The sequence below is a fragment of the Anopheles marshallii genome, chromosome 3, assembly GCF_943734725.1.
Source record: "Anopheles marshallii chromosome 3, idAnoMarsDA_429_01, whole genome shotgun sequence".
Lineage (NCBI taxonomy): Eukaryota > Metazoa > Arthropoda > Insecta > Diptera > Culicidae > Anopheles > Anopheles marshallii.
Genome location: NC_071327.1, coordinates 23,434,464 through 23,452,036, shown reverse-complemented (window position 1 = coordinate 23,452,036; position 17,573 = coordinate 23,434,464). Strand labels below are relative to the sequence as shown.

Below are 17,573 nucleotides of genomic sequence, written 5' to 3'. Positions count from 1 at the left end.
TAGCAGTGTACGCACTCCGTACGCCGGACGACGCTCAGCACGATCAAAGTCGTTTGTATTTTAATTAAACCCATTTTCCGTCTTCGTTTGTTTGTAGCCGTGTTTTTACATTTTATATTAAGTTGAAAGTAGCTAGCTGTTGGTAGGAAAGTTTTACCTTTTGGAGGGTTTTTCGCCCTACGTAGACTTTTATTGGTGTACCATCAGTACCAGTGGTTCGCAAGGCGAAAGACGGGCCGTTTTTTTCCCGCGTATTTCATCACACGGTTCACCGTTTTTGTACCGCATTCCGGGCTGCAGCAGATGCATGTGATGGGATGAACAAGTGTTGTTGGTGTTTTATTACCCTTGTTTTTGGGGTGCTGCTAAACGTATACACTAGTTATGACTAATATTGTTTGTGTTAAACACTTCGCTTCTCTTTCTTTTTGTCTAAGGCCAGCAAATCAACCAACTAAACTTTCAAGCTTAAAGCTTCTTACTTTAGCGCACAACATTTTCCAACCATTAAATCCAACTAGATACCAGCAGAATTCAAATCAAACCAACCATAGGCCGGTGGTACACCACTTTGCCTCTTTAATCGCAATCGATTCGATCGATTCGGCAAGCTTTCAAGCTCATTTACACACTCGAAACCATGAAACCGCACCAAAAACCCATGCATAGATCGGAACAGTGCCCCATTTCAGCACCGTTCCGGCTGCTGTATGTGCGCTTGTTGATCCTACCATCGCTTAATCACCTTGGGTTGGTGTTTTAATTAGTTTTGCAGCGTGGTACCCTCCCCAAGCTACTTCAGGCCCAACCCAACCAGGATGGGTGAACGGATGCATTTTCCACCGGGTGGGAAAACAACGTGCACTGGATTTTATTTTTCCTATTTTTTTTTTTTGCTCCCCCCGGATGCTACTGTTTCTACGCGTGCATCGTCTGTCATCCGGGGTGCATAATAATTCCTGCACGCGCTTGCACAAATTTAAGCCATTTCTCATTTGCGCCGCTATTTTTTAATCGCTACCGTTGTGTACGGGTACGGGGAAACCCGGAGCACCAACACTAAATCTGCTGTTTCAGGGGGGAGTGGAGAATATCAGGGGGGAAACCGTGTGGGAGATGGGATTGTAATAAATGGTCTATGCACTTATTTTTCCTTCCCACCGGAAGGTGGAAATCCACCGCGCTATCTTACCTTACAGGATGAATGATAATGTGTATATAGTTTTTCCCTTCTTTCAGTGAGTGTGTGTGTGTGTGTGTTTGTGAATTTTCCCTTTCGAGGGAAAATATGATTTTTTTTCTTGCTATCTTCTTTAAACGAAGGCGCTAATTAAATGTTCCTTTTTTCTCTCCTTCGCTGACTCTCTGTGGCTGTACACATCGCAAGGCAACGCTATTTTCTTTCCAACACGCGTTGGAATGTTTGTAAAATGCGAGTTTTCTGCTTCCGAATGCATTAATAGTTGACAGTTTTTTTTTTGCTCACAGTGTGCAATATCACCAACCGATTGTTAGAGATCACCGGGCACAGCGGAATGGTTTCATTCTTAATCTACACTTCCGTTAAAAAGGCATTTCAACGAGACTTTACGACGAGTGTGTGTTTGTGTATTCTGTGATTAGGTACAATTGTGTTCAATAATATAGCAGTGCATTGTGTGTGTTTTCTATAAGGAGTTTTGAATCAAATAAAACAACAATAAAAGTCTGGTAAATAGTTTTTTTTAACTATTAGTGGCTTGACAATCGATGTAGTAAAAATGGAAAGATCAATTTAAAAGTCTTGAAAATTACCTTCAAAGTAGGCCGAAATATGTTAGAATAATTGATAACAAAGAATTAATGAAGTTCTCTTAACTTTCAATTGAGGTCCAAAACCTGTATAAACAATCAACAACAAAAAGTGAGCATTCAATATAGTCCTGATTATACAATAAATGGGAACTTCTTAATTCTCTATTTTTTTTTTTATTCTCAATTTTTTTTTTCAATCTCAAAATCAAATATGAATCGAACTGGTAATGCCACAAAACAAAAGTTGATTCGTACTTGATAAAATCAGTACAAATCGTACAAATCAGTTACCAACAAAGTCTTCAGACCTCAGATTACTCAATAATGTATAGAAAGTCATTCAAATCCCGGTGTCCGAGGGTTACTATCCTAGTTATCTGGAAGAAATGCGAACTTCATGGGGAGTTTTACCAGGTTATATAATATAGCTTAAGATCTCAAGAAAACAACAACAGATATATCTTAAGATCCTGAGATGTTATGAAGAAGTTGTGATGAAAATAAATGAGTACCAGTTTGGCCCTCAGGGGAAGTTTTGCCAACATATCTGGCATATCTTAAGATCCCCAGTTCTTACATAACATGTTATACCTAGCTATTTAGAAGAAATATTAGTGTCAGTTTGAACCTCATGAGAAGTTTTGACCAATTTCGTCCAAACAACTAAGATTAATATCCTATCTAAAGACTTGTGATTTGAAGATACCTCAGATACACAAGGTATAATTTCCCAATGGAACCAAGATATTAATGACCTCCTTAATTACTGTTGAGAATAACAATAAAAAACATTAATTTAGCTTTGAAACACTAAGCGAATGAGTTCGGTTTTAAATGTTTATCGAGCTAAAAATTATAAAACCGTGTTTTAGTTCAAATTTTAACATTTTCCATTGATTCTTGGTGATAAAGTCACACACTGCTATTATCATGAACACAACTGTCAGTGTGAGGCTGTGTTTCTCTCTCTTCCAGCACTAAGATTATCTTTCTTTATCATTCACTTAACACCGATAACACTTACTGACAGGCGTTGATGCGTTTGAAGAAGTGAAGAAACTGTGTATCACCCATAGGGATCGTTTGCAACGTTTTGTGACCTTTATTCACAATCGGTCTCGGTCCACCAACGTGGCGGCCCAAATGCGGTTGCTAATTTACGCACCCGTGCGGATCGAATCGGTGTTCGGGTTGATGGGATGGGCCCATTAACTGTTCGTCGAGCAGTTCGTGTGCTCGTCCGGCCGCAACACGGGTGGAATTTCCTCGTACGGCCGCACACCCGAAAGGCGCTGATTTTCGCGCACCTTTTCCACCTCCTCGAAAACGCGCAGCAAGTTCCGGCCGGCCAGCTTTTCCAGCTCGTCCACCGTCCAACCATCGCCGAGCAGTTCGGCAAACAGGCGCGGATAGCTCGAGACGTCCTCCAGATCGCGGGGTGTGCTACGGAGTAAAGCGGCCCAAAATGAGCGTGAAAAGAAATAAAAAAAAAACGAAGGGAAATTTATGAATCTGTTAGAAGCTGTAGTTGTGCTTCAATTTTTTATCCAGCACCCGTCTTTTTTGTGTGTGTCTTTTTAAAACGGCTGTAAATAAAAGGAAAGAAATAAAGTCTATAAAAAGGAAGTGAGAAAACAACTTTCGCACGATCTTTAGAGAAAAAACCCCGACCGGAGGAAGTGCACCATTAAGCGCGACATACGAGGCGTTGGGACACCGTAATCATATTTTCTTCGTGCTTTGACTTTCTTTTTCTATTACTATTTTTTTTCTTTGCCTTGTGGAGTAAAGAGTTTTTGCCAACAGTCATTAAACGAACAGCGCGTGATGGTGCGTGAATTTCGCTACGTCGAGACGGTCCCGCTGGTGAGCGACCAATTTACGAGCTCTCTAGTTTCGGTGCCAGGGGAGTTGGCGAATTGGAATCCCTTTTTTATTTTTATTTTCCCTTGACACACACCCTCCGGAATGGAAGGAAACGGATCTCCACCCACCTACGACGTGGATGGCTAAATGATGGGCCGCAAGGCAAAGTTCCGTTTTTTCGTGTGGTCCCCCAAAAGGCACCCAGTCTTCAATTTTGGGGGTCTTGGAGCGTTTGGCTTTTATAGTGTGTCTATTGCTGTTTTAGTGCCCTCGGTTTTACGATGCAGATCTCGGCACTTGCACACTTTTTTTCCCTGTCGTGATGGAGAAGTGTGCAAAAAGATTTGCTGCCTGGCGTTGTCAGTTGTATCTGTGTGTTGGGGGGGGAGTGGAATAATGAATGGGCTCGCTTAATAAGCTACTTTGGTGGCACTTGAGAGGGTTTTTTTGCACGAAAAAAAAGTGGGAGAATGTTGACGGTTGAGATTAGTTTTACGAATGTATAATACGATCCCAACTGAAGTGGGTGGAATTTTAAGAGCGAGACATAGCAACGAATTAAAGTGCCTTTGGCTGCTGTCGATTGCAGCAATAGAAGAAGAAATCGTTGGACGTAAAAAAGCTTATTATGGAAATAAAACAAAATCATTTAGAACTACTTTATGTTTCCAATTTAAAATAATTTCAAACAAAAGCTTAAAGTTCCCATGATCTGCTCACGGTCGCACATACTTACAAGTTAATTCCATCGTAACCTGCCCCTAATCCGACGTGGTCTATACCAGCAATTCTCCGGATGTGATTTATGTGCGCTGGAAAGAATGCATTAAAAGAAACATACGTTAAACAAAACCTTCCACAAGTGAATGTTCCACATGTTGAAGAAAAATTATCTCATTTACTAATGTACTTTCATGCCGTTGTCTATGCATCCCATTCAAATGGTTTTTCGGTCGTACATGAAGTTCCTCCGATCTGGCGAACGACACCCACGAGACCAGTCAGCGCAACATTATTACCACGGCCCGACGCCATGCCCATGTACCATTCATCATTCGATTCAGCGCCATCGACACTATCACAGGATGCAGCTTCCGCGTTCGCTTCTGCTCCAACACCGTCCAGACTCGTTCACCGACACCGTTATGAAAAGCTGGTCAACCGTTTCCATTATGTCCGGGCCAGCCATTTCAACCGCTTTCGCGAACAAAAGCTGTCCCGGACCAGACCGTTCCCCGCAGTAATGGGAAGCAAAAACCAACGGCCAATGTTCGGGACTGTCGGGAAGGAAGCGATGCATTTTCAATGACCATTCATTGCATTTGTGGTGACATTCTTTCGATTCGCATTCACTCCGCGCACGCTGCTAGGTGTTCGGTTCGGCTAGCCACACGGACACGAACGAACAGACAAGCAGCGTGTTTTTTTGGTGACGGTTTTTATTTTGTGTTTTTCGAATCGGTACTAGAAATTTTTGCACCATTTGCACTTTGAAGTGGATTTTTGCTCTTTGCGAAGGGGGGAAAAATAGCAATAGCAACTGAAAGAAATATAGGCACACCTTTCAAACTGCTCAAGCCGGGTAGAACACCAACCGAATAAGCAAACGGCGAAGGCGCTAGCCCCTAGTCCCATTTGTCTGTCGATCGGTACATAAGTGGGGCATCAGCTACTGGAGTTCACAGCACATCGATGCTGCATCGAGAGTGCACACCGAAAAGTATCTGCAAACACACTCAACGCTCGAGAGTGCAAGTCGTGTGGACGACCGACAAAAACGTGGCATCACACTTCACTTTCGAACTGGGTTGTATAAACATGGATCTACTTCTGTCTGCAAGGGCAACTAGATCTCGTACTCGCAATGGGAAGAACACTGCTTCTGCTATTGTGGAAACTCTGTTTTTTTCTATTTTCTTGTACACTGTCTTTCAAAATGATGGCCTGAGCTGGGGTTTTCTTTGAAATAAAAACATAAACTAGAGACGTTTCAATATTAAGTTATATATTGCATTACAGAAAATAAGAGTTCCTTAAAATAGCTTACTGAATTTTGAATTAAACATCAGAAGATGTTAAAGTTTTCTGGATTTTTTTCGAGATGAAATTTGAAAATGGAATTCCTCGCAATTTATTGATATTGAATGTCATGTTTATGTAAAGTTTTAGGCGTTTAAGACATCATAATTGCTGGACCTTCGGTTCTTGTTCGATCTTCTTGATCTTGTAGAAGATAGGATCTTTTCAATTTCAACTTAAATTTTTGTGCAACATTCCGGTATCTTGTAAATATTCAGAAATTCCATCATTACCATGTCATGTCAATGGACTTAAATGGAAACATTTAATAATCAATGAGCATTTCATTAAGATGAATTCCTTGATAAACTAGAATGGGTAGTCATTCTGAGAAATTCAAAGTTAGACAGAGATCACCAAGAATTTCCAAAGTCAAAGTCTTTAAGCTCCGTATAGTCTCGTACTTTTTGAAATCGCCATTGACCCGATGAACTATTATTCCTCTGAACATTCTTTAGGATGCAGAAATCTATGTGAGGCTATCACTTTGAAACACAGTGTAGTAAAGGAATTGTTTAGTGCACTCTACTTGGTATGTCCTGTGGTAAATGTTCTTCTTTTACTCTCAAGACGTGGCGATTCTCGGCTGTGACTTGATAAGACCGACCAGAATGAATGAGAAAGCAAATTGTGAACGATTTTATAAAGCCAGCAAGAATGGAGCACGTATTTACGAGCCTCGTAATGTGGGGTGATTTCGGAAAGGAGGAAATCAGATGTAAAAGGCTGGGATTTACGAAGCGGAACAGAAATAAGCTCCGAGTGGGTGAAGGTCTTCTGATGAGCGCACAAATACAACACGGCTGCACACAATCGCCCTTGACATCGGCTCAGACACTTCGGCAGCTGAAGATGCGTTCCTTTCGCCACCTGCTTTGCGCCACTGCGCTCGTGAGTGTAAAAACCTTTTCCTTCCTTCTTTGCAGCTTTACGGCAGCCAGCATCAAGTGAACGTCGTCCTGACAGCAATGTTTGCCCGTGAGTAGTGCACTGTGCTGCTCTTAGTGTGTTTGTGTTATGTTTTGTGCCAGCGCACTCAAACGGAACGAAGCGCGGCGGGGCGTGCAATGTTGAACTGACGGGGGCTACATGCTTATGCACACTGCTCGTGCAACCGTATTGATGCTGGCAACCATCGGAGGGAACGGTGTGTACTCAAACAAGTGCCGTGCCGTGCGGTGCGCTGCTGTTTTGTGATGCTTTTTTCCACTCGTTTTCCAGTGGTGGTTTTGGCTTTCATGGGGCGATAAGTTTTACGATGCATCAGGACTTTTGCTGCACGTGGTGAGGTAATTATGTTTTGCTCATGTACAAAACGCAACAGGAGCTGGTTGGGAACAACAGGGAAGCAGAAAAATGTACAAAATGGTTTCGCAATAAAACAGCCAACGGTTCTTTTTTTTTTGTTCATTTCGGTGCTATCGGCACAAGCACGGGGAACCACATCCGGGATGATTTAGTAGACGGGTTTTCGAGTGGAAAGATGATTAGTTTATATCATTAGAAACTTTACCGTACCCTGGGAATGTGTACTATATTAACGTGTGTTGTTGACGCAATTTAAACTATGAAGAAAGTGTAGTTTTTGTTTCTAACTTTGTCATTCTTATGCTAAAATGTGCTTTTGGAGCTTCACTACTATTTCAAATGCAGGAACTTCAATAAATTAGAGCAATACAGTGTCTAAACAAAGTTTTACCAGGAGTCACCGGAATAACTAAAGAGACCGACTGTCATAATAAGGATGGGATTTAGTGAATCACTAACTGTAAATCATCTCGTGATGAGCTTAGCTCATTGACGAATTTTTGCGACTGCCGGTAGCGGTGGGTATTCCCACTAGTATGAGATATTCCCACTTCCCATTCCCAGTATCAATATCAGACGAAATCTTGCTACTATCGCTTAGAATTAATAAAATGAAGTAGGAGATTCAGGTCGGAAATTAAAACTTGCTGTTTGAAATCTTAGCATCATCTACCCTGTATAGAAGAAGTATTATACCACCTACAAGATATTCTCTCTACGGTCGGTAGACTACCGACCAACTAGTGCTATTGAAACAAAAGATTAGTTAACATCATTTACTTAACAGAGAAACAAGTTACCATAACTGTGGTAGAGAATTTCAAAATGGGAACTCAATAGGTGATACGACTATAGGTGTGATAGGGATTCTGGAGAACGCCAAACCCGGCCTACCATACCAGAATTGTAAGAATGACAATGATCAACGTAACAAACCAGCTAATTGAAGGTTGAAAACTGAAAACTCTCAGGGCCCTTTGCTACAACTAAAGAGCTTCGTGTAGGAGATACTCTAGCGTATCTAATTATCAACCCAACTCTAGCGAAGAGCATCCGAGACTTCGTGGTGAAAACTTTTGGGGAAGCTCTTCTGTAACTCAACCCTGATTCTGACATATGATGATGACATAGGTAACATTGTATGTATCGGAGGATTCAATCCATCATTTCACTGCTACTACCTCTCTGAAGCGTATTCAGCCAAATATATAGAAGATCGTATTTAAAATGTCTTCTTTCAAGCATTAGAAGACAAAGTTAATCTGTAAAAACAATAAAATAAAAAAGCGACAAAAGAGATTGAAAAACTGGGATTTTCGATCATGATTATGTAGTCTTCTTGACAGTTATTTGTGGAGTGTTATATATTACATTTAGAAGTTTCTTAAATATTCCATATAATTTACATAAGTTTTGCACTTTTGGTACCTTTGTCCACAATTGCAAACATTCGATTATTCTTCCCCGTGAATGAAGGTATGATTTATTTCCAATTTTTATCGGGTTGCTGCTTCGGTGATCACGCATTGTACGAAATTCTCTCCACGTTCTCACTAACCTTTAAGCAATAAAACACACTTTTAAATCGCAATTTGACACTGTGGAACACACCAAAAGCGAGCATTCAACTGTAAATTTTGTGTACACCATTGTCCTGCTCCATCATCCATAATAATGCACACCTGATGGACAGTCTGAAGATAAAAAAAACCCCCTTCTCCAGAACAACCCAAAAGACATTACCATTTCCGAGCAGAGCATTGACTTTTACCACTCGAAGGACATTCCTGTCCCACTTCACACTCCATTGCCAATTCCCAAAAAGGGTACGCCCGCTCTTGGTGGATGGCGCAAAGAAAAGGCACCTCATCTGTTCCCAGTTATCCGTGGAGGTGTTGCTGCTGGCACTGAATGCTGATACACTCTCGTGTTATGTGCTACACACAGAGTTTACCGGACAATCGGAACCAAACCAGCACTGGATGGGACTTGTGGGCTAAGGGACATGTTTAACCGCATGAATATGCATATAACCTTCCATCGATAAATGTCACTTCGGAAGATGTATTAGCTTGTTGCTTTGCGGTGTAGCACGAACAGATAGAAGAGGAAGAATACAGCACAAAAAAAAAGAAGGTGCCAGAATGAATGTCCTACGAAGGGTGTCCACTTGGTCACTAGCATTCCAACCAACCGTTTGTACGGTGTTGCGCCATGAATGGGTTTCTGCAAGACGTTTGTGGTCGATTGGCGTGAAGATGTAGATTTAAGCTGCACTTTAAACCATTCAACCAATGAATAACAAACGTTCAACAAATCAGTAAATTAAGCACATAATTGAAATGCATTCGAAGATAGGGAGGTGTTGTTAGTACAGACGAATTCTCTGCACAAAGACAAAGTTTGCAAAATAAATATGGAATGATTTATCGACGGAACTTGCGATGGGATAATTTTCTGCCAATTTTTCTGCTTTTTTCCATGCAAAACAAAACGCATCAAACTTTTATCGATCCAACTCTCGCTGCCAAACATTGAACCGACTTGGTAAGAGGTTTCACAGCTTAAAAATCACTGAAACGCGATGCAGCGCTCCGTTCGCTTCGTCTTCCGTTTCACCATTCGTCGGAACTAAAGTTTGAGCAAATTAAATTTTCATTGCATAAAAAATTCAAATTTCCTTCCAGTGTCGTGCCGGTTGTTCGCCGACGGGCGATGTTTCCGATGCTGAAAATTGTCATCTTCCAGCATTTGCCCAAACGGTGGTTTTGCCGTCAACGCTACCGTGCACTGTGGAAAAGCACACGGCACTGGCACGGTTGGTAAAAGTTTTGGAACGACGAGTGCAGACAAATAGAAGAAGAGGCAAATCTCGTTTCCCCGTCCTTTCGTGCCGTTTCTGGGGATAGGCTACTGTCGTAACGATGCCCATGCAGTTCCCATTGAGTGTCGTTTGTGAAGGAGGGGTTAGATTTTGCATGCTCTACGCTACCATGGCAGGCTCGTTTGGAAGTTGGCGTGAAAATTGCGATACTTGCGACGCAACCTCACCCTGCCATGCCTTTGCCAGTGCTGCTGGAGCAGTCTTTTGTGACAAAAATAAAGTTTGTGTTGCAGTGGGTTGTCGCTGCACAGTGCACAAAAAACCAAACGACAAACTAAAACCAGGTGATGAAATGGGATGCTGGTATTTGAATGTACTGTATCCATTCGTTTTTTTTTTTTTCGTACCGGAGTACGTGTGCGTGTGTGATCGAGAGAGGGAAGGCGAAATGCATCGACTTGCATCGTTTTGCGCACATTTCGGTTGGCCATGAATAATGCATTCGGCGAAGCGTTGCACGATGCGTTTAGCATATTCAATGGCGAATGTAACCGGTGAGGGAATAAATATTTCAACAAATAATATTCGTTGCACAGCTATACTGGAGATAAGGTAGAGCACATATGTTCTGCGCTATGTGTTTTTTAGCACGTGCATAGAAAAATGTTTAAAATTATTGATAAATATAGTCGATTTATTAACTGCATTACAAAGGATAGAAACATAGTTGAAAAGTGTAATAGAAGATATTTGACATTAAGTTATGTCAAAGTTTTTAAGTATAGTTTACTGAGCATTACTAATAAAAGATAATGGAAGAACCTTTACAATGATAAGCTTTGAAAGCCGTATGATGAACTTACTACCATGCAGCGAATGAGACTGGTCAGTGGACGTGATGCCGGTTATGTCATGAGAAAGACATCGTACAACCCAGCCCGTAAAGGTCGTCCGCATGAACAGAGGAGGCGTGGTAGGCCCAAATTGTGATCGAGTGATGACGTTGATGCGAATATTTGATTAAAAGACCTCGATGCTTGACTTTACAGGGCTCTGGAATCAGAATATTATTTATTTTAAATAATATCTTGATAATACTGATGAATTCACAGTCAATAGAGGAAAATTATGGAAGGATCAGAACTTCCATTCAATTTGTGAAGCAGAAGCAAATTCACACAATTTTTCATCTTTTCTTATCAAAAAAAAAGTCTTCTGAAGTAAGATATAGTATAAAAAAGTTATTTGAAAAATAATCCAGACATTCACAACGAAGTCTTGCTTCATTGGGAGACAAAATGCGGAGCACAGTTGGCTTTCAAATCTGATCCACTAAGTATTGGAATTGGAATTGGAATTGGTTAGAATGCCTTTCTTGTGATAATTCAGTATATTATCAATTGTACATAGGAGCTCGGTGTATCAGTCTCCGTGTTTTGGATCCGTCAAATCCGTCACAATCTCGAACCAACTAATTATCATTAAAAGAAAATTTTCTTGCCACTAAACAGGAGTTCTCACTCCGGGAGGTCGATTCAAATGAGTGTCTATCCACAACCTTCGGTGTATAAAACCGACCGTCCAAACATTAAATCTTGAGACTTCCCTTGTACACAGGGATATGAAAATGTGACCTAGCAAAAAAAGGAACTCCCATTAATTATTGCCCTGTATTTCATTTTACATTCTCTCGCGCGATTTGGAGCTGGGAATGAAATAAGCAATGATTATCATTACGGGACGACACGCTTCAAAAACTTCAAAGACACACAAACGAACCGTTTGTACTTGCCAAAATGCCGTAAAAGTTTAATCCGACGCAAGTGGCCGACCGAAGTGTGCGCGCCACTGTCTACAATTCGATTCCGCAATTTAATTCCTTACCCAATTAACGGAAATAATGTGCCATCTCGGCTTTAGCGTTGCGCCTTGCAGCGGGGTTTTTAAGCTGGCACAGCAAATGGTGCCGAGGAAAATAAAAGAAACAGCGAGCGATAAAAATCACTTTGCTAAATATTCCGCATCCGGCTGATTCTTGTTGTCTGTGGAATGAAATGGCCAATGCCGGGAGAGGGAAGCTCGTACAGTGCCAGAACACATTCCAATAATTTGATATCGGGACGAATAAATCTAAATTTAACTTTTAATTCAGTTATCAAAACAAATTATCACACTGTTCTCCTGCATCCACGCTCTTTCCCCTGCTTTATTTGGCTTTTTTCGGGACAGATCCTCACTGGTAGGAATGTCGCTGAAAAACTGCAGAGTAGCAGCTCCCCCGGTAGGAGGACAACGGTTTGGTTTGGATACTGCCAATTCTTCCAAGCGGAGCACACTAACTAGACGGCGCAATTGGAAAAGTTGTACGGCATTGCTGGAGGTTTGTCGCAATTTTGAACCTGGACAATGGCACCACCGACTCCATGGGAAAAACTCTGTATATTTGTCTTCCAAACATTCCACGCTCATGGCTCACTGCATCATTCCAATGCCAGTCACCACCGGAAGGTCGTAAAATTTTAATTAAAAGACACATCATTTTATAACATTCCATTTGCATTCCGGCTTCTGGCCCTGGTTGGTCTGACGGTTAAAGAACTTGAGTGTGTTTTATTTTGTTTTGATTGAAGAACATTGTTTCCGTCCTTCAAAACATGAAAACGCAACAAATCTGTCGCCGCTTGGTATGTTCATGGTCTTTCCGTCTCGATGCTTAAGGCTTTCGCTTGTAGTTTTTGTTTCTCTGCGCTTTATCGTTGGTTAGTGGAAAGGAAGAAAAAAACATTACGAAAGCTTGGAGTAAAATAATATCACCACCCTCATAAGTCACGGTCGCTTTCAAGAATGCTATCCCAGCTTATTTGGAGCACCTTCCTATGCGCAAACGTACAAAAGGATATCTCAAAGCGCGTACTCAAAGCAGTAATTACCGGATGAATTGTCGGTGACAACCTCCGCTTGAGCCGGCTGTCGGATGCAGAAAAATGTCTGCTGTTGTGTCCTGCGGTGATATGGTTTTTCGTATCACAACAGTGCCACTGTCTGTGTCGGAACTCTCGAGAGAAACCTTGTGGCTCCCTACCAAAAAAAAAAAAGAAGGAACCATATTTGCAAATCCACGTTGCATGTACACCGACCAACACGGGCACGGGAAAATTTGTCGAAGCAGGTTCAGCCTGTCGCTTTGACGCGCGACGAACTCGATGGAGTGGCCTGGTGCTTTGTTGGGGGAAAGTTCTTTCAAGGGGCAATAATAAACAAGCGCGCGTTGGGACGGCACGTTGGGTAGTTAATCGCCTCCAGGTGCTGGTACTTAATTTTATTACATTTAAACGGATTAGCCGCCCATTATTAGACACGCCATCAGCTATGGCGTGAATGACGCACGGAATCAAGTGGGAACACATTGACCGTTTTGTTAAAGTTGTGGGACTGTTATTCTACCAACATCCGTTACGTGCTTGTTCCAGGAAGGTTATAAGGTTCTTTTGTTACATTTTGTTAGTATTTTTTATCAAATTTAATTTGTGAATAGCGGAAATGCGTATCGGGAATTCAATTTATTCTGTTTATAGGAACCATTCCGAGGATCGCATGTAACTTGTGGACAGTTGTTCGACATTTTTGTAGTCCCACAGTACTAAACCTTTTCCAAGTATTAAAAAAGAAGCTTTATTTTGCTTTAACAGCATCACTAGTTCAAGTAATCAGATGTTCTTTATTTGGTTCATTTCATTCATTTCTGTTGATGATGGAAAATATGTATTTTGTAAGCTATAGCAGCAAAGAAATACATCAAAGAAAGTTACGCATTATTAGCGAGGTAAAACCAAGAACTGTTCTTAAAGAAAGCTGAAATTAACATTCTTAAACATTGTGTGACATCTTCCTAAATACTAACACTCGTTTACATTGCAGTAAAAAGGGAAATCGTCCAAAATTAGATCGTTGAAAAATGCCACTGGAGCGCAAAGACATCTTGCCAGGGTTATGTCGAGCCAGCCTAAATCGATCCACGTGCTACTCTGCTACAATATTCAAACATACTATGGCTGTATTTTTTAATATTTAGCGCCTATAGAAAAAAGTAACCCAGCTTAACCGGATGTGGTCACGGGTTTTTGCCAATCACATACACACACAGCTGAGCGTTCGTTCAAGAACGGAAATTTCATATCCTTTAACTACACGCGACCAAGTATAGAAGGTATAGAAGTTTGAGGTTGATGTGGGTTGTCGTTTCCGCCTATCCAGAGTAACCGTACAAACTCTGCGCCATATTTTGGATATCAGCCGATGTGGTTTTCTGCAAGCGGAAGTGTCATTTATCTACGCCAAAGGCGAACGACGCGGCGCAACTATGCCAACACAATGCTCGAAACTTTCAATCGGTTTAATATGCTAAACAGTTTTGCGCGCGAAGTAGTGAAGTTGAACATGTGAGCCTTTTTTCACAAAACTGCTGTGTATTTTATTTCGATCAATACTATTTAGACAATGTTCTTCAGAATGCCTGTATGTATGTTTTTTTTTTAATATTTTGAGAGGTCCAAAGATGCAAGGAACTGTATATGTAGAAGATCCTTGAATATTATTTAATTCCTCAATATTCTTCCTCAAGGTGGTGTAAATGTTCGAATCCTGGAGATATTCAAATTTCTAATAACCATTCTAAATAATTGCTTTTTTATTGCCAGAATAAAATTTCAGATGTGCTATTTGAAATTGAAGTTGTTCGTATGTCAACTTCGATTTATAATAATATTGTGCATTGGAACATTCTAACCGTTGAAGTTGAGCAATACTCATTCTACACACAACTTTTTCATTTTGTGGTAAGTTTTGGGCTTTTCTATACAGTTTTCTATTTAAAAACAATCGAACACATCGAATACATCTTCAATGTCCGTAAAGTGTAACGACAAATTCGAACAATTATGCTTCGTACCGCTGTAACAACTTGAAATGTCAGATTGACAGTGTACGTTTGACAGCAACTGTCAAAACGGTTCAAAACCTCAACCGCCATAACGCAAATCAGCGGACGAGAAAGCGACAACAAAAGTTGCACGGAGTGATATTTGCTTATCGAAGTTTGTGTTTGTGGTTTAATTGAACGAAATCGATACCATTATCATGGATTTGTTCGAAACAAATGATGGTGATTCGATCCACTCGGACGTGCTGATGCAAACCATCAAAATGATGCAGCACCCAGCGTACGGGAACCCGTACGAATGGTCTACGTGCGATTTCGACCTAGGCCGCGCGCTTGGTCGTGGAAAGTTCGGGCGCGTCTATATTGCCCGCGAGCGTGAAACCGGCTTTATGGTAGCATTGAAAATGATGTTCAAATCCCAGCTAACCAAATGGAATGTGGAAAAGCAACTGTTGCGCGAGATCGAGATCCAGTCGCGCCTCAAACATCCGCACATTCTGCGGCTGTACACCTGGTTCCATGACGATCGGCGCATCTACCTGGCGCTGGAGCTGGCCGCACAGGGTGAGCTGTACAAACATCTGAAGGCGGCACCGAAAGGCCGATTCGACGAGAAACGATCCGCACGCTACGTATCGCAGGTGGCCGACGCACTGAACTACTGTCACGCCAACAACGTCATCCACCGTGATCTGAAACCGGAAAACATTCTCCTCACGGATGACGACAACATCAAGCTGGCCGATTTTGGCTGGTCGGCACACACCAATTCGAACAAGCGCAAAACGATGTGCGGTACGCTGGACTACCTACCGCCGGAGATGGTGGACGGGAAGATGTACGACGATTCTGTTGACCAGTGGTGTTTGGGCATTCTGTGCTACGAGTTTCTGGTCGGCAATCCACCGTTCGAATCACAGACAACGCAGCACACGTACGACAAGATCCGGCGGCTGGATATAGTGTATCCGCGACACTTGAGCACGGGCGCCATTAATCTCATCGCAAAGGTATGATTTACGCGCCCGCTTGGCTACTGAGTTGAGTTGCGGAATGGTTTATCGGAATTTTGCTTATCATTTTGCAGCTGCTGCGCATACCGAGCAGTTCCCGGATTACGCTGCGAGATGTCATGAACCATCCGTGGGTCGTACAGATGCAGAAATGAAGGTCGACTCTGGCACAACTTCCTGTAACGTATTGCCTTTTTGTGTACGTTGTTTATGTATGATTAGGGAAAACTGTATTTTCTCCGTTGTTTTAAATCGTTTTGAAAGGAATTTTAGGGCTAATTAAATGATCAATAAATCACATCCAGAAAATTTGATTCTGTACGCTATTTATGATGCTTTTAATATTTTGGTAGAATAGAGAAAAAAATGTATAGGAACTAAATAAACAGTTTAGCCATTTATGTGGAAAAAACATAATCATCTCTCAGCATGTAATCGTAGTGCCAAACGAATTGGTTTCATATCATTGTAGCATAGTACGAAACGGGTTTGAATCGAGATTAGTTTTCGTGATCCGATTGTCTTTTGTCTGTAGCCACGCTGTAGCGGCTTAACGTGTTATGCCGGGATTCATTGCGATACACATCTCGTGAACCGCGTGATCTGTATCATTCCGTTTTTCGATTTCATAAATGAAACGTTTCTATTTGCTTCCGGTTTAAGCGCTGGAACAGTCAGCTTGCAAACGTGTTTTGAAAGGTAGGAGTAATGAAAAAGCTTCCCTTTCATGTGGTTCGCTTAAGTTCCCCTGCTTGCGGAAGTGTTCCAAAGCGTCGATTGATATCGCGTGCACGGCCGTTGCTGGGATGTGTGAAAATGTGCATAGGGACAAGCTCACGATGAAGTACTTCGCAAGCACAGAGCCACGTGCGGATGTTGGATGGTTGCATCAATCTACCACCGACCAACCAACGCCATCAGCTGACAGTGAAGAATGGATGGGATACGATAGCGCAGACGAATGTACATGTAAATTGCAGAAAAAAGGGGGACAATTTCCACTTACCCACGGCGTCCTGCACCGATGCGTTATCGCTGCACCGCAGGAACTTGTTGTAAAAGTTTACCATCACGAGGCCGCGATTTTTCGTCACTAGCTCCAGCACCTCATCCTGCACGTTGCGGCTCGAGTTGCAGAGCGCGTGGGCTGACGAATGGGAAAAGATGACCGGTGCCTGTGAGGTCGCGAGTACATCCTTCATCGTACCGACGGACGACTTTGATAGGTCCACTATCATGCCCAGGCGGTTCATTTCGCGCACGATCGTCTGTTGCAGCGAGCGTTCCAGGGCGAGTTGCGTTGGTGACCGGGTTGTGATCCGTGTTTCGATGCCGTTGTAGATTGGATTGTGGAAAACAGGTCGTTAAGATATGATGTACAAAAGAAGAGTAGAAACGAAAAAAAAACTAGTCATGAAACGAGATACTGAAGTAGAGTGGAAAAGTTATCAGACATAAATTGGAATACAAATGGGAATTTATCCCGAAATGGACAACGCGAACCCAGCTGCTTTGAATACGGCACCGATACTACGCGCGAACCATTTTGTGTTTTAAAAAAACGAAAAAAAACGGCGAATTTCCGCTTTTGTTCAAAAATGTCCAGTTATAAGCAAACAGACGCTCTGCGGCCCACTGCAACGATGACGAACCACGTGTTCACCCCGTGCGTCCTTGGTATGGCGTTATCCGGACAGCACTTCTAACAACCAGTTTGAGCTACACGTGTGCGAACCAAATTCGTTATCCA

General features: G+C 42.0%; 2 protein-coding genes across 2 annotated transcripts in view; one reads left to right on the top strand and one right to left on the bottom strand.

The window, feature by feature from the left end:
- Positions 1-3,002: 3,002 nt before the first annotated feature.
- Positions 3,003-17,573, bottom strand: part of LOC128715437 (uncharacterized) — a 35,208-nt gene continuing 20,637 nt past the window's right edge. The window contains exons 9-11 of the mRNA XM_053810336.1: positions 16,830-17,091; positions 4,397-4,472; positions 3,003-3,237 (exon numbers count right to left, since the gene is read on the bottom strand). Of these exons, the coding sequence (XP_053666311.1) occupies positions 3,003-3,237; positions 4,397-4,472; positions 16,830-17,091 (573 nt within the window). The remainder of the gene's footprint in view (positions 3,238-4,396; positions 4,473-16,829; positions 17,092-17,573) is intronic.
- Positions 15,008-15,978, top strand: LOC128715440 (aurora kinase B). The gene is made up of 2 exons (XM_053810337.1): positions 15,008-15,820; positions 15,898-15,978. The coding sequence occupies exons 1-2, from the start codon at positions 15,008-15,010 to the stop codon at positions 15,976-15,978; spliced, it is 894 nt and encodes a 297-aa protein (XP_053666312.1).